Raw genomic sequence first — 22,400 nt, forward strand, 5'->3', positions numbered from 1 at the left:
GCTTGCAAACAGTGCTGCACTCACAACATTTCTTAAGATGTATTCTCATATTTTACTCAAATGATTTAATTTTAATAAAAAATACTAACTCGCTCCATATATCAATGTTCTAATGTTTTCTGTGGTCTCAATAAAAAGCTCTTGTTAGTGATATTCTGGACTTTATATATGTTTTAAGCAATGTAAACTTGTATCCCACGCTTACAAGTTTGAAATCTCCCTTAAGTCTTGTTACCATTGCAGGCAGATAAACTCGTATGTCGGAACTGAAATGACTTAAAAGTCGTAAAGGTTCTTTTTGTGTTGCCCATATACATATATTTAACCGGAGATGTAGCACATTTTTAGGATCCAAGATTAACGAAAAAATTTCATTAAAATCGGTCGACTGTATTAAAAGGCCCATTTATCCAAAAATGAGTGTTACAATACTGTAAATACTTTGTTCTTAAGTTACACACACACAATTGGAAATCAAAACAACCTCAAGAAGGAATGTTGTTGGAAAAGACCTATGAATGATTTGAATACACATTTCAGCAAATGCAAGCCCCCCAATTTTCTCCATATTTTCTCTGCTTTGAATTGCAATTGCCCCACTTAACCGCCTCTTCAGCCGCATTTTAGTGACCCAGAACTCGGAGTGGGATCTGCATCACTCCGAGCCCGAGCTCAGTCTTCATTAAAAGTTGCTCCTGCTTGGCGCAGATTCCAATTAAACTAAAGCTCCTCGGGTTATGCAATGCATTGATTTCATTTTAGTTTTCGTTGGCCTAATTGCAAATTAGCTCGCGACTCCCCCGAACGCCAACCGTTCCCTGATTTCCCATCTCTTTTCTTTTCCCCTTTTCCCTCACTTTTCCTGACGGGAGAAAATCGTTCGGCAAGCAATTAGAGAAACTGTCCAAAAATCCGACGACCTCTCTTTTAAAGCCAAATAACAAATGAAACAATTTTCGATGTCAATTTGGTTGCCATCAAATTTCAAACGGAAACTTCAACGAGTCGACAGGGGAACAACCCGAAGGGATTGCGATGGAAGGGTGGGGAGGGGGCGGGGGAGAATTAAGGGGAGGAGGGGGTTGTGTAAGGTGATCTCCAGCTCACCCATGTCACCGAACAGCTTAGCGGAGAATCTACTTAAAACGCAAATAGCACCCAACCACTTTCAAATGTTGTTGGTCTTGTTCACTTTTGACATTTGACGGTGATGTCAGTGCTTCCTCCGAACAGAAATTACACAGATTTTTTGGTACACAGAAAGAAATATCGAGAAAATGGATTAGCGCCCAATAGCGATTGTGCTTGAAAACAGTTAAAAAATTAAAATTCTCAAATTCCTTTTGCGTTTCAGTATGAGTACAAAATAACCCTTGCAGTTAGGGCTTTTGTCTATAACTAGTTTTTTCCATTTGTTATAGTCCGATCCTTAAAACATAAGCGATAATGTGTACATTATGGTTCCTCTACAGTTTCGTAAATTTTATATTTTTTCCCCATCTGTCTTAATCTGTCTTTTTCTATGTCAACCAGTCTCTCAGTTTTAAAGCTAACTTGCTGAAACTCTACCAAAAGTTGTGTAGTAATTGCACGCAGTATATCAGTCGGAAAGGGCCGGATTGGATGACTATATCGGATAACTCCCATCGGAAAAATAACGAAAAAAAGATATCAATCCATACCGACTTGATTTCTTTCAGTTGGCTAACAACTATTGAATTTCGAATTCAATTTTAACAAAATCAGATTACTATATCATATAGCTGTCTTTGTCTGTTTGTTTTTCATCGGAAACATTTATTTAAGGGGCACAACTAGTGATACGGCCTAAAAAAAGATGATTTTTGGGAATTTTTATAAAAAAACTACTTGATCAATTATTTCCAAATTTTAAGAATATATTTATACATGTTTTAAGAATGTACAGTGAAGTTTTTAAAGAAAAAAATTAAATATTTCTTAAGTTCGAGTCGATCTACAACGGCGCTAAAAAAAAGGGCCTTAACTGCTGCAGTGATTCCGGCCATCTCCGTGGATGAAATATAAAAAATTAAAAATTCTCGTTAAAATAGATGATATTGTCTATACCATGAACTACGATAAAATAAAAATATCAAAAATTGACAAAATGGCGGGGTTTAAAAAAAAAAATCGAATTTTTGGTCGTTTTTGGCCTGCCAAAATTCGAGTTTTGATCGGATCAAAAAATCGATAGGTCATTGTAGGGAGAACTTTATATAGAACGTGTCAAAAAAATTTGATAGTGATCGGATCATTAGTTTTTAAGTTATCACTGCAGCAAATTCGGAAAATGCTGTTTCGAGAAAAACGCCTTTAAAGATAAAATGATCGTATTCACTGTTCTGCGAGCGGCTGCTCTTAAAATTGCTATAACTCAAAAACTATTTGAAATATCGATTTGAAATTTTAATATCTTATTTTTAAAGGTGTATTCTACCGAAATATGAAAAAAAAATTTTGGATTTTTTTAAAACTACACTTGTTGTGCCCCTTAAGTATTTATGAATGTATTGTTTGAGTTTGGCTATCAGAAGGTAATCGTTTTAATTGAATTAGTTAAATTTTAATACTAAGTCCAATAAGTTTATTGCTACAACTTATATATATATAAGTTCTAACTTTGTCAGGATGTCTTTTAATAATTGTCTATTCCCAAACGTCTTAGCACTGGTAGAAGGTAAAAGGCCGGCAAAATGACATAACCTGTCTGTCACATTCGCCGGAGTAAATTGAGAAAATGTTGTGGAACAGAAAATAACAAATGTGAGCGGAAACTGACAATTGACGTCAGCTAACCACTAGAAAAATGAACGAAATGTGGTGAGGAAAAGGAAAACATAAGATAGACAAAGGCTTTGAAAAATGACAATCCGATAATATGGTCTGTCCCTCCCAGACGACCCTAATAGCTCTCTTTCATCCTTCGCTTCCTCTACTGGTGGCCAATTTCGTAATTACTTTCAAGCGGTTTCCCAAAAAATGGTATTGGCCTATACCTGAAATCGGGATCAAGCCCACGGTGTCCTTTGTTCGCCTCAGCCGCCACACATGTCATTCATGTGCTCGAAAAGTGTGTGGCCCAAACATGTGGCACCATTATAGGGTACACAGGTGCGGTGCCTACCTGCTCGAGAAAAACAGTTGGTAAGCGGAAATAAATCAATCCGAAGTTCCTGAACTTGCCGAAACTGTGAATTTCGATTCGAAACGGATTAAGAACAATCGGATAATGCCTCAATAAGGAAATTCAGTCGCTTGAGGTGCAAAGTAAAAGAGGTTTTAAATATTTCAGAAGAAACGAAATTACTTTTTGTTATTTTTAAATAATAAACTCATTTCAATCAATATCAAACTACTTAGACACTAAGGTCGATCCCAAAGTGGCAAATGGTCTTGATTGATCTGCTATTATTTAGTTTCTAATGCACGATTTGCACTCATTATTATTATTTTTATCAAATTGATGGTACTTCAACATTGCATTGACAAATCTATTTGAAACTAATTTCATTCAAAATTGGTACTAAATTAATTCAAAAAGGTTGCCAATTACACTTACCTTAACCAGTATGAACTTCTTGCCAAAAACATGTTTCTTAAGCTTTTGTTACTCAGAGGGGAGAGATGCATTTCTTAATTAAATAACATAATTTCGATCTTAATTTTGTTTGAAAACTTGTTTTGGAACTCAATGCAATATGCATTTGAGCGAGATGGTAAGTTTGTTCACTGTAGAGTGAATTAATATTTCAGTTAGTAGTTTTCAACGAAGTGAAGTTAATATAGAATCAGCTTCTCTGTTTAACAGCTACTGAAACCGAAAAAAAACCATAAAACTCTACAGCTGAAGAGATACATTTGGCTTTAGTTTCTTTTTCGATTTAAGGGATAAGTTCATATTCTAAATAACAAAATTTATTTTTATGATTTAAAAGGGGTGCCAACTTATTATTTTAAAACACTGATAACAATCCGTTTCTAGGTCACTTAAGTTGATCTGAAATTATATAGTAACTTATACAGTAGAGTACATGCAGATTTTTTCTTTGTTTGATTAAGTACGTTTCCAAGGTTTGGCTGGTGTCGACTTGCATTTTCATATACAAATAGGATACATACACAAGGCATATTCATGCAAAAGGTATATCCAATACAAAGGATGCGTTAAAAAATATATTTACATATTACATATATAAAATGAAAAACAATTGTCATAAAAAAAGCCAAAAATTAGTATATTTATTAGGAGTTTGTAACTGATAAAAAGGAATATTTATTTTTAAAATTTTACGCAGCTGAAAAGAAATTGTTAAGCCACCGAAAACACCCTGATCTTACTAAGAGAACGAAGTACTTGGACTCTCGTGATCTAATAAAAGCCGCCATCTACCCCTCGGTCTACTCAAATGAAAAAAAGTAGAGGGCCAATCAGAATTTTTAGGGGTTCTCTGTGCAATTTGCACCCCGCACGTGTGCGAACATCAACCTTCAACCGAGTGCAATTACAATTATATTTACAGCCCGAAATTGAACGATGGGAAAACACAGACTGCACCGTGAGGCAATAATTTGCAGAAAATTCAATTTCAATGATGCTCATCAGAATTTTCCACAGCGTGGGAAATAGATTCTTGTGGTTTCTTCCATTAATTAAAGCAAAGCCCTCCCCTAACGTTCCATAGGTTGGCTTTCAGGAGAGTGGCCATTATTTCGCTTCATGTTCGGTTTTAAATTACATTTGATCGCAAGGACATTGCGGCAAATTGCGCTGACAAGCTAAGGACCCTTTCGACGCACACATATGTGCAGGGTATATCCGATTTGAATTGCTTTGTTTTTCGCAAAAACCACTTCGCTTCGCATTTCATTTGTTTTCCGTGTGGGGGAGTGTGGAAGTGATGGGACTGCGTTTGGTTAAGGGCTATGCAGTAATTCAAATTATTTTGTGCGTAAATAGAAATGCTACGAAAGCGCATACACATTCCAAACAATTTCCTGCAAATGAATTATGAATTGGAAATTGCATCGTTTTGTATTAAGGTTACATTGGAGAGATACTAAACGATTCGATTAAAAGTTTTGATGAACTTGACAAGTGAAAGCTAAATCACGCTTATATTGAATTTAAAGCGAATTTCCTGACGGTGCTTAAATGTTAAGTCTTGGCCACTTTTATTTAAAGAAACCTAAACCAAAGAACAAGGTTCAATCACTTCATACAGAAACGTAGACTTTTTATACCCTTGCAAAGCAAAGGGTATTCTAATTTCAGTCAGAAGTGAAGGAAATACAATCTCTGATGACTGTCACTGATGACTGTCACTGACAACTGACAATTGATGGTACAGCATTAAAAATTAGCTTCGCGCAGTGAGAAGTAACGTACTTCTGATCGCCGTAGGCTCAACTTGTAATTCTTGGTTCAATATTAAACTGTTACTTTATAAAGATGTAAGCTATATTTTTTAGTTTCTCTACCCCTGTGGCTTTCTGGTGTGATTGAAGTTTCTATAATTTTCCCAAAGATATTCCAAGCTGTGTACTCATTATGCAGTGTCATTTGCCCACCTTAGCAGCCCAAAGCCTCGATGAACGAGATGGCTTGCTCGTGAAAACTCGATAAGGCACAACGGGTCGGTTATTGAACTGCCTTAAAATCGCTTGAGAAATGGCCACGACGAGCGAGAGGGCTGTAAAAGTCATAGCCTATCGATGTGACAAAACAAATTTTGATCAACATACCCATCCAGCCAACCGCAGCTGTTCAAATCTGATGGAGTGGGGTCTGCTTACAGCGTTTTTGAGGAAAACATCACGTCGATTCCTTCCGTTTTAAGCGCCTTGTTTGGGGGAAGATGCTTTTCACAGGGATTATGATAGCTGCTGCTCACGATGTGCACACTGGAGGGATGACTTGAGTGCTTTTTGATGCTGATTATGAGGAGAGTTACGCCGCCCGATAAGCCTAAAAACTCTCGAACGATGGTGGTTTATTCAAAAATAGATGAGGCACAGGATGCTGACTCCTTCCCTGTGGCACGTGTGCCCCTAAAAGGCGATCTAATTAATCGGAAGCACAATGCGTAAAAAGTCATAGTCGAAAAAAGCTCAGAGCCGAACACAACAGCTTGCAAGTAATAAAATTTGGCTACTCCAAGTCTACAAGTCATTGTGTAAATTATTTCGCATCATTATCTCGATGCTGTTTCTCGCATTCAATTCAATTTTTCGGTTATTATTTTGCAGATACAAAATACTACATATATTCAAACCCAAAAATTCACGTTATTAACGTTTTAAAAAATGAAATCTTTAAGTTGTACAACATATACAACATATTTTCTTTAGAACTAGAAAACTAAAAATATTTATTTATTATTACTAGCTGACACTATAAAAAAGTTGGTGTAGGGAAAGTTTAGTTAAAATACACATACTGATTAAATATGCTGATACCATTTTTGCAATCGGATATACAAAATACATTTCATACATTCGGACGACTATTTAAAATAGTTTGCCTAGGAGCAACAGAGTAAATTTACCGATGTACCCTTGGTAGTCACACAAATAATTAAAATAAAAAACCAGAACTATCTAGTCACTGAAAAATCAAAACGAATTCTTTTTAATCCACTAGGGCTCCATTGCCGCCCAAACAGTCACAAAGTTTGCTCCTGGCCTTAAATTTAAAGTCTCCAGCAGGATAGTGAAACTGCGGAAAAGGGGAGGCACTGCTCCGCCCAGTGGCCCGAAATGGCTGTCATATGCTAATTTCCATATGGTCAACCCTTCCGAAGGCAGCCACCCAACGAAATTTTAATAATTTTCCCGAAGTTTTCCCCAGGCTTCAACTTTCCCCGTGCGTCGCCACCCCCTCGTTCCCCTGTCTTCTGCAGGCTAATTGTATGCTAAACGTTTCAGGGCGGAGGTGGCGTGTCCCCGTGGAAGTGGCGTTTGGAGGGCGGTGAAGGAGGAGGAGCAGGAGGAGGGGCAGGAGGAGGAGGAGGCTTTCTGGGGATTTGGGGGCGCGGCTGGATGGTTTTAGCCAAAGTTTTTGTGGCACTTTTCGCAACTCGGCCAGACACAAACACACTGGGGAACACATGCGACATCATTGGGGCGGCGGAAGGTGGGCGGTTGTGGGGGTGGGGCAGGACGACTGTGGGTGGAACGGTGCCCATCAACATGATAGGCGTCTAATCACTTTAATTGTCGTAGCTAACTCCGAGGAGCTCGTACCCCGAAATAGAACGAAAATAATCAGAAACTATCGACCGATGCTTAAAGTGCCAAAACCACTCGGCACGAAATAAGAGAAAATCAATGCCAAGGGTGCTTCCTGCGTGAACTCTTTCATTCTGTCTGCACTTTGTAAGAAAACAGTGTATTTCTGAGGTCACCTGCTAAAGGGGTTCATTAGGAATTGATTTAATAAAACTAGATTTAGGTCACAGGCATCAAGGATAAGCTACTCAAATGGTCGCAACTATATGGAAGAGCTGAGTTTACATACATTTCAGGACTATTTAAGTGTGTGCAGTTAAACTACGAGTATAGCCCCGGAATTGAACGAAACATAAATCACAAAATCAAAGCAGCCGTTCGGAAAAAATCAAAAAAGGGCAAGCGAAAGGAGCCGGTCAGGCGAAGGACCCCATATATAACCCACTTCGGAACCCAACTCATTCGTGGCTGCAGCCCAAGTGCACCGCCAAGCGGCCTGAATACTTTTTCTGGAGGAAGACAAAAAGTTCGCAGGGGAAGACAGCGCCTCTCACATGACATCACCGAGCGGAAATTATAAATGGAATTCACGGCCACGGCCGAAGCCACTTGTTGGCCTCGGCCCAAACCCTCCCCCCTCCCCACCCCCTTTCCCACCCAATCGCCCGTTCGCCGAGTCCTGGATTTCCGCCTGCGAGGTTGCCAATGTTAATCGAAGTTGTGTGCAGGCGAAAAAATGTGCTCGGTTCGTGGCCTTATCTCACGTATTGGGACAGACATAAAAACAAATTACATGTGGCGGGGAGGTGAGAGCGCTGCTTAAGCGGCTTTATTCGCAAAAATTGTAAATGGCAATCGTCTCGGCGCTGTGTTGCGCCATTTCCGGTGTTATGGATGTTGCTTCCGGCTGGGCCGTAGTTCCCTACCCGTACCCGTACCCGTGTCTATATGTCTGCTTGGCCGGGCCAAAGTGCAGAAAAAGTTTATCAATATTGAAAAGTTTTAGCCCGTATTTATGGCTGTCTCTCCCCAAAGTCCTCGCGGCGCATATAGATTCAGACATCGCCATAGTCGTAGTCATAACAATAAACCAGCTTCATATATAAGTTATTAGTCAGTGTCTTTTGCATTTGGGAATCGTTTATCATTCAGCTGGCAATGCCTGTCTATAAAAGCTGGTAGATCGGTATAAAACAAGAATGCTTATTTCAACCAACGAATATAAAATTATCTCGAGAGGTCTCTGTCTGTTCTCCTAGGGCTTGGGCAGCCAAAAATTGTGATCATTTTTATTGAGAAGTTTGACAACTCGAAATAGTGAACTTTAATACAGTAGTTATGCCCACACTCTGCTCCTGATAAGCTAATGCTTGTTGGTCTCTATTCTCTCCTTGAGTGACTAACTTACATCGCCAATCTTGACTCTTACTCTGTCACACAAAGTCACCTCCGAACGAGCTAAAAAAGGACCCATTTGTAACTTAATTCTTCAAGTCGAGCGGATAACCCTAGAACTCTCCCAACACCCACTCCTCTCGGTAAATGGAAATTCGTCTTATTTGATTTGATGGCCACATTGCGTGACAGTAATTACAAAACAAATGCAGGCATCTGCAGCAGATCACAGGGAAAGTCACGGAAGAAAGTGTTTTTGTTTTCCCAGGGGATGAGTGCTCCGCATAAGGCTCGGGTTTTCCTTGGGTGGTGCGTTCCGGGACCGAGTGGGTGAGTCCGAGTGAGGGTCGGCTTCTCCCCACTGCTATTGTTTGTAATTTGAGTGGCGATGCACACACTGGCACTTCTTTTGATGGATTGGCTTGCCCAGATGCAGTTCGAGAAAGAGCGGAGAACGGATTCGATTACATGTGTAAGTTTCGCTTAAGTTTTCCCTCCTCTGTGACAAATTTTTCGACAGCAGCTGAGCCCGACTGTCTCGTACCTTCCACCTTTTCGACTTGCTCGGTCCATCAATCAAGGGAAAGGGGAGCAATCATAAAACTGCCATTAAGCTCGGCTTTGAGCTCTATCATAAATCTCAATCGGTAATCCTCGGGTAAACACTCAAAACCTGCATTATGCATCCTAACCTTCATCTTGAACGTCGGTCCTTCCCCGCAGGATGCCGATGTTAATAACATATTGTTTACTTTCGCCTTAATCTACGAGTGCAGCACAGGCCGACATTATCCCAGCCCTTATTGATTTTGAAATTTATCAGTGGAAATTTTAGTGCCCAAACAGACATGGCGCAAATGGGGACTTCGAAAATTGATTGGGTAGCTTTGCTGTTCGGTTTCGATAAACTTCAGTTCCTCTCGCTCCCGCAGTTTAAGTTGCAACGTAGTTTAATGCATATATATTCTTGATCAGCATTACTATTCAAGTCGATATCGCCGTGCCAATCTGCCTGTTTCTTTGCAGATGTCTCTCAGGCCGAAACAAAAACTCTTGAACGTATTGCAGATCGTTTTCATTTATCGGCACGACTTATCCGGACTTTTTTCAGTTAATATTTGTCAAATATCTAATTAGCGTCCACAGGAATTAAGAAATGATCAGAACCATTACGGTTAAGCAACATGCACAGTCGAATGTCAAAGATCTTTTACTTACATGCACAATTTTACTGGGCGTGGCAAGTTGTTAAAACCTTCTTTTACTGCATCTTCATTACTCCAATCTGTATGTACGCCATTTGAAGTTGATAATTTGGAATCCTAAACTACAATATCAGCAAAACATGGCTAGTGGGTGTGTTCGCCTCTCTGCCTGTATAAAAGTTGCCACGTTTATTAAAATTGTTCACCTCAGTCATTTATGTTCACTCCCGACTTAATAGAGACTAAAGAAAAGTAATAGTGAAGGATCTCTAACTTCTTTAGACTTATTTGAGTATGCTACATATATGTACTCGTATTCATAAAACATATTTATCAATATGATGGAGCCTAAACGGTGACGCTAAATGGAGCCTACCAGCGATCCAAGTTCGGTGCTGGCCATTGCCTATGCCATCATTAGGGTCCTCGTCCATTTAAGGAACTTTGGTATAAATACAGGCGTGAAGACGTGGTAGGTGAAATTAGTCGAGTCCCTTCGTCAAGGACCACTTATTGAAGTGTGTTCGGAGAAGCCCAATAAAGGACTCCCCAGTAGAGGCCCGCCTTGAATGGCACTCCAAAGTCCAAGGAAAAACAACACAAGCCACACGGGGATTCAAAGTATGCACTCGAAGTGCGTGTGAGGAAAAGCTGGCGAGTGTTTGAATAAGTGAAGTGCATGTATCGGACATTTTGATTAGCTTTGTGGCTGGTCGTCTGCCGGAATCGGCCATATGGAAAGGCCGGGTCTTTGGTGCAGAGTGTACTTGATCATGAGACACTTTTTGGAAGGGAAGTACCCACTGAAAAAGTCCAAGGAGGGCAGCACTTTTTGTCGTTCTAGTTCACACGTTGGCAATGGGCCGAGCTTTCGTTGCTGAAAAATTAATATTTTGACAACAAAGTTAAATTAGTTTCACCCCTTCAAAGTGGGCCTCCCACCTTCCACCTCCCACCACAGCAGAGCTCAAGAGCCAACATCGAACACCGAAACCAAAATCAAAATCACACTGTTCCACTTGTGAAGGACCCTCGACGGGAGGAGGGTGGAAGGGTGGAGGGGTGATACGACAGGTGCCAGGTGCTCGGAGCTGGGAAAGCCACCCTCCCCCACCCCCCTGTCAGCTGACTTTGGCCCCAATCCCCCGTTCGGCAGAAAACAACCATAAACGCCGCTCCGCACATGGAGCAACTGCCTCACTTCCTCACGAACAGCGCACACACGACGCAAATTGCTTAGCATACTTTACGGCTTCAATTGGCAATTGGCAGCCTTTGAATTTCGTTCCCCCTCCCCTTCCCCCTGCGCCCCCTGCGGCTCCATCGTCCTTCTCCGCCCACAAGGTTCGGCTGACGTGGGGCGGTTGACGGCTTGAGGGGCTAAGCCAGGATCCCCAGGACCCCCAGGACAGCCCCAAGAACTCCGCATGCCTGTCGGCTGACAGGTTGGCAACTGCTGTTGTTGTTGTCGGTTCCCTGGAATGGCCGCTCCCTTTGAAGGCGTCCTCGAAAAGCAGGCCGAGGAAAAAGTTTAATAAGTTATTCGCTGAGGAGAGCGGTGCATTATATTCGTGATAAACTACAAGATGGAAGTCGTTCGTGCCTCATAAGGACAGACTGTCCGCTCGTCCGCCGGCATAAACATCAACATTAACTGGAGAAACCAAAGTCTGCATTCCGAAAACTACGTTGATTTCGACATCCCCTCAAAGACTGCTTTAAGGGGTTATATACCTTTTTGAGCGAAAAAAATGAGGGAACTTTGGATTTTTTTTCAGGTGTGTAGCAATTTTTTTTATGATACTGAGGTTATTATTTATTGATAGTACATGTTTTTATAGACACAACAAACGTTTGTTCTTAAAAAAATATAAATAACTTTCGAAGTTATGGCAATTCTCTCATAACCCTTTTTTTGTTATAGCGGCTTGCGGTGACCACGATGGAAGTCCAGCGGGTCAACTAAAATCAATAAACCAAAAAATTTTTATTAGTTAAGTATTATTTCTAGTTCGTCATTGAATTACTTCAAGAATATTTGGTTTTTTCTGCATACAGTAACAATTTTTTCAAAAAATTGATTTTTCGAGCTCTAAAAATTTTATTAAAAATTTCTTATCTGCAAAATCGAAATTGCCGCAGAAAAACTGATTCAATGGCGAACTCGGCACAATCATTACGAATGTTTTAAAAAAAAATTGAAGAAGATCGATCAAATAGTTCTTGTGCAATCGCGGTCACAGCAAAGGCACCTTTGGAAAAAAACGACTTTGAGATAATCGCATTCAAAGTTTTACGTTGCGTTACAAAGAGTGACGAACCGCGCCTCAAAACGCTGTTTTCCTATCGAACTATTATTCGGATCTCTTCAAAAATTTGGGAAAATGTTCTCTAGGGGATATACTTTAGGATTCAGCTAAAAAAAATTTTTCGTTTTTTAAAAAAAAAAAGGTATATAACCCCTTAAGTTAAGCAAAAGGTAAGTTGATGATCACAAAGGAGAACAAGAAACATCTGAAGCGATCGTCTTCAATATGAGTTGAAGAGGTTGATCGCTAAATAGAAAAAAGTTTAACACTGAAACAGTCTCATAACATCACTGTATGGGTACCAGAACAAACATTTGTGCCCAGAATGACACAAGTTTATACAATTAAATTTGAACTATGTATTTTGATTCAAAATAACCGAGCTGAAAAAGAAGCCCGGCGAAGCACAGAGTCATCCGTATTTAAGTTGACGGAATCATAACTTAAACTCTAAGAAAGATCATCATATTAATAAACAATAAATATTGAAAAAAATTCTCAAACTGTCGGGAAGAAATAAGATTTATTTAAAAACACAACATACCAGTTTTTTTTTAGAGTTTTTTGAATAAGATTATAAGATTATTCATATTCATGCAGATGAACAACTGAATTTACAATTTTATTTTTCTTGCTGCAAAATTTCTGATTGTCGTAGCCATACCCAGTAAACTGGAGAACATTTTTTCCCATCAAGATAGTTGTCATATCACATAAGCGTTCTTGAGAAATGGTACATCTTTAATAAGTTTTAATTAATTTTAATTTGGAACTAGTAGAGAAGCAAGCATGAATTTTAAAATACGAACCTTTTTAATAACCTTTGAATCGAGAAAAAAATGTCATTAAAATCCGACAACGTTATCATATAGCTGCCATAGGAAAGATCGCAAAATCTATATAGAAATATCGGAAATAAAATTATAACATCGTTGTTTTTTATCAGACAAGCACCATTTTAGGACTATAGAGTTTTCTAATGTGTCTTGAATTACGAATTAAATTTTTTCAAAATCGGACAACTATATCATATAGCTGTCATATGAATTATAGTCGAAGATATGGAAAATGTATAGAAAATAGCTTCGATGTTGTTAAGTATGTTAATGTATTTTGTTCTCTTGTTTCTCTTTTTCTTAAGCAGCTATGAGATAAAGAAGTTACTACAGAGCTGTCTAAAATACCTGTTCAAGAATTTTGGTAATATGTATTACATAAAATATCTTCAATTGTCTCGACCATAGGGTACCCGTTACTCAAATAAACAAAACAAAAAAAGCGGGACTGAAAGTGAAAAGTTTGAATTACGCCCCTTGCTCTTTACATCGAGCAAAGTGGTGTTTTCTTTAAAGAGGTTATCAATTTGTTTATTTTTGTTTTTTTGTAAAGAATTTATAAGTGGGTTGACCCCTGAAGAGGATAGTATAAATCCAGTCAAAAGTTTGCAACGCAGAAAAGGAGACTTATCAGACCCCATATAGTTCATATAAAATCTTGATCAGCAACACCATCTGAAACGTCTGTCCATCTGTCTGCTTCGGTTTCGATGAAACCTTTCCTAAAATTGTGTAGTTATTGTCGGATCGGATGCATTTTGCTCGACAGTTAGCAGTTCATTCTGACATTAGGTATTAATGTAAAACAATTAAACATTGAATAAACTTATTGCCACACCTAGACACTAAGCACACAGAATAACATAAACAAATTGAAGTAAACCAAAAATAGACCAGGTCAGTGTTCTTTCACTTTATTTTAAATGTTCTGCGCTCCTTTTCGATCGAATACCATGTTTGGCTGTAGACAAATTCGGTTGTGAGAGGATTGATTCCACCGACCTTTCAATCGCCTTTCACCAGCTTATGACACCTGCCTTATTATGGCCGTCATAGCTGTCAGACGGGAACCCTTTCCCTCAGAGACTTGTATAAAATCTTCATTACTTCGGAGCGCTCGTACTGCCTCTTTCCCTGATGGCAGACCTGAAGCGAGTTTCTATTTGTTTTCCGAAACCTCACTCCCGAACTCACCCCGAGTTCACTTTTGACAGGTCAGACAGTTCAGGTGTGAAGTAGTTTGCCTCGTCAGGCAACTGCGTTTTTAGCTGCCTCCTATTGATTTTCCACCGCTGTCTGCCCTTCATAGGTGCCAGGACCATCACTCCGATGGTCCGACTTAAGACCCAAGGAACCCACAAACGACCGGTGTATTGGAAAATAAAAGAATGGCTCTTTTCTGATTACCACTTTTCTCGTGATTTCGCCTTTTCTTTGATGTGGCATTGCCGCAACTTTTGTGTCAAGTCATTGACTTTAGAGACGAGGGCGAAGGTGTCGCCATTGGTTTCGAATCCTTTCCAGGTTTACAAATCGTTTTACCTTACAGGACTCCCAAGGTCAGTAGCAAACCTGAACGGGGAACCTTTTTTCATAGTTCGTTTTATACCCTTTCAAAGGTGGCTTCCTTGCTAAGCTGGCAACACCGCGAAGAACCCACAACCAAGTAGTAATGTTTATTAATCGGTAGTATAACAGTCGAGTTTATCTAATCATCTCACTACCGTTGAAAAAGAAGACCCTCCAAAACCGCTATAAAAAAATCATACCTTCGTTTATTTGTCGTTCGACAAACAGAAAGCGTAGCCTCTTATTTTCTAGCAAACTGCGTTCAAGATAAAGCCGTTTTAACCAACTTAATCATTTGGTAGCAAAGGTAGTAAAATTAACGTAAAAGCCGAAAAATAATATGAAATTATAAGGGTTCACAATGCAAATATATTATTTTAAGTATCGTTCATTGATTCTTACTTAGTTAACAAAAACAGAAACTTTTAAATAGGAAACTTTTTAATGTCATGAAAGTTTATCTACATTTTGACACCGTTTAAAAATAAATAATCATATTACATTTTTCTTTTCTGTGGCAGCAACAAATGCAAAACTTTGCAGACATTAAGCCCTTTCAAACTGTCACCAAAATCTGAAAAGAAAAGAAAAGGAAGCTAAAGGCAACATTTTCTTAAGGGGGAAAAAAACAAAAAATACCAACTTAAAAATTAAACCTAGAAAACAACTAAATATACTGTACCTAAAAAAAATTCAAAATTACTTATTGTAAAAATAGAAATTTGTTTGTTAGTAATTCTATTCATTTTCTCATATTTTAATGGCATTTACTGTAATCCCACACACAAAAAAAATACTTGGGGAGGCAACTGCTAACCTCTGCAAGGGTATAAAAATTCAATCCCCTTCAGAATTAGGTAAACAATTTGATATGCAGTTTTTGCTTTTGTAAACACATTGCTCTCTGTCTCAGAAACTTTTCGAATTTTCAAAGTTACGTTAAGCTCTGTCGCCGAAACCCTTGATAATGTTTGATTGAATGTTTGCCAGCGACATCGGGGATTAACTACGGCATTCCAAAAAGGTTATCTAAACTGCAGGTCTGCTGGGGCCATCCAGACATTCGCTGGATAGGGCTTGCCCTGAATTTATTGTGTATATTGGGCATCTACACACATTGCACTGTTGGTTATATATATTATATATTATATATTGAAAAGTATTCAACCACTTAAACTTATTCTTCGTGGTAGATTGGCTTCATCTACTGTGTTGTTCTTATAAGTTTAGTTTGTATCAATAATTAATTATTATTATCAACAGTTATTTAATGCATTTTTTCTGAAACTATTCTTTGTTATTTTAGTTCATAAGGAATTGAAACTATTAAGTGTTTTTGAATGAAATACAGGTTTGAAAATACCTTTGGCTCGGTTACGCTCAAAATATGAACTCTTTTTAATACTTACTTAACTGCAGAATATAATTCTTTGTTTTTTTCAAAAACAGTGAGAAAACTAAAAACCAATTGTTGTTAAAGAGAGCAACGGACAGAATTGCCGTACTCTAAAGTTCTGGTAAGTAATATTAACAGTGGAAAACTAACTGTAATTGATTTTATAAGATACAGGATCTTGCGCTAACAAGTATCGGACATAAAACGGAACTAAAGTAGATACGCCACTAAAATGCGTAAGGGCGGAAGGCTGGGCGTGGACCGATTTGAATACAATGTTTAAATGCCACATCGGATGTAATGTAGACATTTTTACCCCAAGTACAAGTTAAAATTGCTTTTTCCATTCGTACTAGCAATTGTGTAAAGTTAATGAGATATTGTCTTATCGACATTGCATTAGGCATGTTATTTAACTGACGTTAATATTCCTTGTTCGTTTAAAAGAAGTATTTATTAGTGAAAACTTTTGGAGTCGTTCTTATGGATTCCACCCCGCAGAACACGCCCACCGGGATCCACAGCCCCTTATTTACCTTATGTAAATGCTTATCAACAGGCAGCCACCGTTTCGTTTCCAGCGTGCCGTCTTATACGCCGCGCCGTAGCAGAGAGAGCAGAGAGCGAAGAGAAAACTGCGAATCTCTTCGCCGCTTTTCAAGTTAATACAAAGTAACGTTGAGTTTGTTTTGTTTGTGTGGGCGGTCTGGGTGGCGAAAGGTGAAGCAGGTCTTTAAATGAAATCAATAATTTTAAATATTTAATGTGGCAGTTATCGAGGTTTTCAAAACAGCGTATGGAAAAAGATGTTTTCCTTTTAAAAGCTTGGTATGCACATATGGACATTGGAATAATAAATACTTATAATGGAGAAAATGTGTACCTTAGTGGGTATTTAATGACCAGAATTATGGACTCACCTGTGCCAGCAACAACCCGCATCGCCACCCAATGCGGTCCACACGCCGCTCTCTGTGCTCTTTCGGCTGCCGAGAGAGTTTCGTTGAGTTGCGCCAACGGGAAAAGAGACTGCCGCTCTCCGCTTTCCGCTCTTGCGTCCAACTACTTTCTCTTCGCAACTCCCCTTTGAGTGCCGCCACCATGAGTGTGTTTGTGGATGACATTGTGGCGCACGTTGGGGCAGCTCCAATTGGCAGCCTAGTAGTCGTTGCGAAACTTCTGCTGAAGAAACGTGCCACACAATTGGCGGCGTTTGGACTATCGTTATCGGTCATCAGCAATCGGTTGTCGGTATTGTTAATCGACTATCGTCTGCCGTTAATCGCGAGTGTTTAGCGCGACCGTTGAAGCGGGCGAGTTGGGGCCGCCGACTTGTGTTGGCCCACGTGCAACAGCATCATCCCCATGATTTTTGGGGATTCCGAAAGTCCAGGTGAGGCCAGATGCTTTCCCACCGCCTTCCCCTCCCCCAGTCACCACCCACCGGAAAAACCGATTACCCGCCCCGAAAGTTGGTCGCGGTTGCCCTTAAACTCAGTTAAATAAAGTTTAACGACGTCTAATGTCAATTTAATTATGTGAAAATAAAATTAGTTTTCTCGTTCTCCGGTTCTTGGCTTATCTTAATGGGGGATGAATGGTTTTCGGTCAGGGGTGATTAAATAAAAAGTTTACGCGCAAGTTGTAACTATTTAAAACTTTTTCAAAGAAATTGACGCATAAAAAAAATAAAATATTTTGTAGGAAAATGCTAACAATAACATAACCTTAAGATTAAATCATATGTGAATACCTGCAAATATTTGTAAGCAAACAAAAAAAAAATGATTGGAGTAAAAAAAGAAGCTGCGTAAGCTCAAAATATATGTTAAAATTAAAATTCGATTTTTTTACTCTACACTGACTTGTTTGTACAAGGCTTGTATAATAAAGTACTATTGCGATCAAAATTAAAATACAATTCTACTGGTTTGGTTTATCGCGAAATTCGCCTTAATTAGCCTATATGCCTTTTCGGTATCATATTATGTAATCGTTGTTGGATTGGGTTCGGCCTCAATTGGCTTAAAATTTATTTTACTTCTATACCAAACTGACTTATTGATTAGAGGTTAGTAGATGGACGAATGCAGGGACATTTCATATAATCCATACGTACGCACTTTGAAACAACCTTGATAAGGAGTCGTGGGAACGAATGGCGGGGCTCAAATGTAGTCCACAGCCGCTTTACCCCTCCCAAAGCACTTCAGTGCAGTTGCTTTTAATTAAACAGGAGAGCGGACAGTGAAGGCCAAAAGTGAGTTTGAAATGGTCGAGCAGATAAAACTGCAATAACTATAAAGCCGGGGTGGCGTAAGTGCCATCGAAGTTGGGGAGTCGCATGCCGGGCGGACCGAACACGCACAAATTTGTTAAGCGGGTCACGTACTCCGGGAAATCCCACCACCCCTCCCAGTGTTGTCATCAACACGAAAATAAAAATAGAAAATTAAACTTGAAGCGCTCAAAATGGCAACAAATGGTCTTGCTCCCACCTTACGCCCCTGCGAAAATTGATTTCAATAAACTTTAATTCGTTTTCCCTCTGAAGTCATCGGAGCAGAAGCCCTGAAAGTGACGCAACAAATTAAACGCCAATAATTTAAAATAATTGCTCAGTCAAAAATATCATATAAAAAGCGACCGAAGGCAGCGGTCAGAACGATTTGTTTATGGCTTTTAAATCTAATTAAATTCCCATAAAGGCTTCGAACGAAGCCGAAAAGAGCGGAGTAAAGAAAACAAATAAAAGGTATTTTAAGTTCAAATGGGCCCTGCGATAACCCTAAACGGTCAGATAGGACGACCAGGAGGGGGAGGTCGCCTCGGGGCGGGGACTCGCACTGTGATCGCGGCAAAGGGTTGCAAGTCAGAGGTGCGTGTGGCAATCGACGAGGTCAATCCCAACCTGGCCGAGGAGGCGGAGGGAGTGGAGATTGCACTAATGACCTGCATTTCGTATTCACAATTCAAACAGAGGTGTGGAGTGCGTGAGATCCGGGGAAAGGTGAGAGGTGTGGGAACCAAACAACTGGCATGTGTCGCAGGGAGGCACGCGAAACGCAAACAATGCGCTGCCTTAAACCTGTTCAATTCGAGGTTCACCGACCACTTATCGTCAGCGAATTATTTGTCATTCAAAAGTGGAACCGGCCCCTTCCGACCCCAATATACCTGCTACCCAGAGTCCGCTTTCGGCCACGAATTGTTAACAAGCGTTCTATTTTGTCGCTCGTTGGTAGCAAGCTTGGAGCAAGGTAGCCCCCGCTTTCACACTTTTGGGTAACCTTTGAATAATCGCAGTGCTTTTGCATTTGAATGCGGTTGCTTCTCGACTCTCCCGAAACTCTATCCTGAATTACCCGTTCTAGCCGTGCCAAGCTCATCCAGTCCAGCTCCGGACCCACCCCGACCACCTCGGATCGGCTGAAATGAATACCCCGCACAACCACTCACTCTGCGGTGGGGCGGCGAGGTTCACAAGACCTGAAAGTGATTCCTCGGGAACGAGCCTCGATTCAGGGGCGTCAGTCGGACCGCCAAAGTGCTCGAGAGCATCACTCTCACGCTCGAAAATCTCGGATGCTCTCGAAAAACAAAAAGCTCTGATAAGAACAGTGCGTCGGGTCAGTGGGTGGATGGGCTGTGGGCGGGTGGGGTCACCATTCTCGCGAAAAGCTCGGAATGTGGCGAATGTGGCGATATATAACAAGTAGGTTGCGCACAATTTCTCTCAGTCTCCGCGAGCTTTCCACTCAGAATGACCGCGATCGCCATACGCCGCATGCGAGCCGAGGACTTCGAGCAGGTGGAGGCCTTCCTCGCCGTGCACTTCTTCCAGCAGGAGCCGCTCATGCTGATCCCCCAGGAGGACCCGGCGCAGGCCGCGGTGACCCCGGCGGAGACAGAGCTGCACCGCGGCCTAATTGCTCAGGGGCTCTCCCTGGTGGCCGTCGAGGGCGAGCGCATCGTGGGCGTGGTCCTGGCCGGGGAGCTGCTGCCCGCGGACCTGGAGCGGGAGTTCCGGGAGAGCGAGCAGAAGGAGCCCCAGTGCCACCTCGAGAAGATCCACAAGTTCCTGGCGCGCATCGAGCGGCAGGCCGACGTCTTCGCGCACTTCGGCGTGGAGCGGGCCCTCTACCTGTACATGCTCGGCGTGGACTCCTCCGTGCGGCGCCAGCGGGTGGGCTCCCGCCTGGTGGCGGCCCTCATCGAGCTGGGTCGCGAGCGGGGCTTCCCCCTGGTGGCCTCCACCTGCACCAACGAGCACTCCAAGCGCCTCATGGCCGGGCTCCAGATGGAGTGCGTCCTCTCGCAGGACTACGCGGACTTCAAGGACCCCCGGGGGAGGTGGTCCTGCGGGCGGCGAGTCCCCACACCTCGGCCAGCGTCGTGGGCATCCGCCTGTAGGACCCCGAGGAAGCTCTCCAAAGAATTTAGATACACAGCTAGGCTTAGGGCAATAAAGGAAAAGTGAAAAACATTTGGAAACTGCACTGACGTTCCTTTAATTTCGAAATGGAATAATCAGACCATTCTGAGCAGAATTCGTTCAACTTGCGCTTAGAAATCTGGCAGTTTACCAGGAGAGGAAAAGGCTTTCTGTTAATGAGTTTCTGAAAATGTTTGAAAAGGTTCTGTTAACAATCTTACACTTTGTCCATGGCAACCAGTAACTCAGTTAAATTTTGACCGGTGCTTTTGCTGAGTTCTGTGGGAATTAGGAAAATTTGTATAGTTATAGATCAGTAAGTGTGTGTTTAAAGAATTCTCTAAAGTGCATTCTTCATCATTACCACCATTCGAGTCGAAATATGCAAGCTATTATCCCATCATTTGTACGTTTTTCTATAAAAATATGGGTTCTATTTCAGGTAGTACATCTACAACAAATGTTGCTAGGGAAAGTTTGAGCCTAATAGAGCCTTTCTTTTAATGGCTAGCTTATCTCCACTTTCTGACCAACTACCCCACTAAAATACTCTTTCAGTAAATTTGTCAGACTTTAAGAAACCTTGTGCTTTTTTGGGTTCCACCGCAAAATAAGAGTTGACTTGCCTGATGCTCCCTGCTGCATTGACTTTTCTCTGCCTTGGAACCTAATTCATCGCACTTCATCTGCCATTAAAGGGCAACAGAAACGCTGTCGGAATGTCGGCTGCGCCGCTTTTATTCTTCTATACTAAAACTAATTGTTGTTTTATTGTGTCTGTAATCCGATCCAATGGCGAGCACTTACCACATGCGACACAAGCGAAAAGCGTAAATAAGATATTCATCACCGCCTTATCTCGCCACTTGGGGCATTGACTTTGGCTTCGAAAAAAGCGATTACATAACATCTGCGTTAGTTTGTCTGTCGTTTTTGTTTTGATTGGTCGCAGCGCAGAAAACACTAATTTGTTGCTCGCACTCGGTTACCTTGGAAGCTTTTTCTCGCATAATGACTATTTTTAAGCTTTTTCAATTCGTAATGTTTGCGGCTTCCCAGGCAATCTGAGCCACTCGGACCCTATATCACCTCAGCACTAATAATTTGATAAGATTGTAGCGGTGAGAAAAGAATTCTCAGCAAAAGTCTTGGGGGTAACTTAAAGTTTATCGGAAACAGTTAAATATACTTTTGAGCGTATATGGTAGGCGGGAAACTCAAAGATGTGAGAGGAGATACATAAGAGTTGCGATGGAGGGGTCATCGGGTGGCCAGACAAAGTCCTGGCCGGTTGAAAACTCCACAAACAGACAAAAACCGAAGTAATTTACATGTCTGCAGGATAAGTTCGACAGTAAACCAGTGGCCATGTGGAGGTTTTTGGCAGCAAGGAGGGCAGGAGGCTTTTAGGAGCGGCATTCTGGTCCGTCTGTTCGGCATGTTTTGCCAGACTGGCAACAGTTGCTGCTGCTCCCTGAATAAGCCGAAATCCAAGAGGGGAGATGCCGAATTGCTCAATCAGAAGTGAAGATTGAAAGCCACTAGTAGGGTTAATTTTAATTAAACCTAAACGGTTTTGGGAAGTGCTATTCAACCAGTGCGCCAAAAATCGAGGGAACACATCCAGCGCTCGGAGCTCTGAACTATGTTAGCTCGACATATTTGCAAAGCACAACAGTTTTGGGGCACTGAAGTTCCTCCAAATATTTGCGCAAGTGAATTTTTGATTTATGCCAGCAAAGCGTGACCTGAAAATTTTGCATACTCTGCCAAACTAATTAAAAGTGAAAAGTTGACATTTTCTAGTTGAATTTTTGATTTATGGCGCGAACTTCCCAACCGCAACGGGAAATTTAATGAAAATTCAATCAAAGTTTGCGGCACTCTCGGCGAGCTTACGTTGTTGCAGGGAGGAGAACTTGCAACATATGGCTGCCCCGTACGGTCCGACCTCCGCTGATTTTGTTATTGTTTAAGTGGCCCTAATGAAGATTAATTTAGAGCAAG

The 22,400-nt window shown here is 41.0% G+C and overlaps 3 protein-coding genes across 3 annotated transcripts in view; 2 read left to right on the forward strand and 1 right to left on the reverse strand.

The window, feature by feature from the left end:
* Positions 1-15,028: 15,028 nt before the first annotated feature.
* On the reverse strand, positions 15,029-17,193 carry LOC108093386. The gene is made up of 2 exons (XM_017193404.2): positions 16,879-17,193; positions 15,029-15,136 (listed from the first exon to the last, which is right to left on the reverse strand). The coding sequence occupies exons 1-2, from the start codon at positions 17,191-17,193 to the stop codon at positions 15,119-15,121; spliced, it is 333 nt and encodes a 110-aa protein (XP_017048893.1). The 3' UTR covers positions 15,029-15,118.
* The window catches only part of LOC122320566, a 37,139-nt gene continuing 31,627 nt past the window's right edge, over positions 16,889-22,400 (forward strand). Inside the window, exon 1 of the mRNA XM_043208753.1 lies at positions 16,889-17,351. The gene's annotated coding sequence lies outside the window, so the exon portion shown is untranslated. The remainder of the gene's footprint in view (positions 17,352-22,400) is intronic.
* On the forward strand, positions 19,710-20,457 carry LOC108093385 (arylalkylamine N-acetyltransferase-like 2). Its single transcript, XM_017193403.2, is given in 2 exon segments — positions 19,710-20,301; positions 20,304-20,457. Coding segments are annotated over 2 exon segments (648 nt in total). The 5' UTR covers positions 19,710-19,721; the 3' UTR covers positions 20,372-20,457.

Source organism: Drosophila ficusphila, unplaced genomic scaffold (genome assembly GCF_018152265.1).
Source record: "Drosophila ficusphila isolate 14025-0441.05 unplaced genomic scaffold, ASM1815226v1 contig_636, whole genome shotgun sequence".
In the NCBI taxonomy this organism is placed as follows: Eukaryota; Metazoa; Arthropoda; class Insecta; order Diptera; family Drosophilidae; genus Drosophila; species Drosophila ficusphila.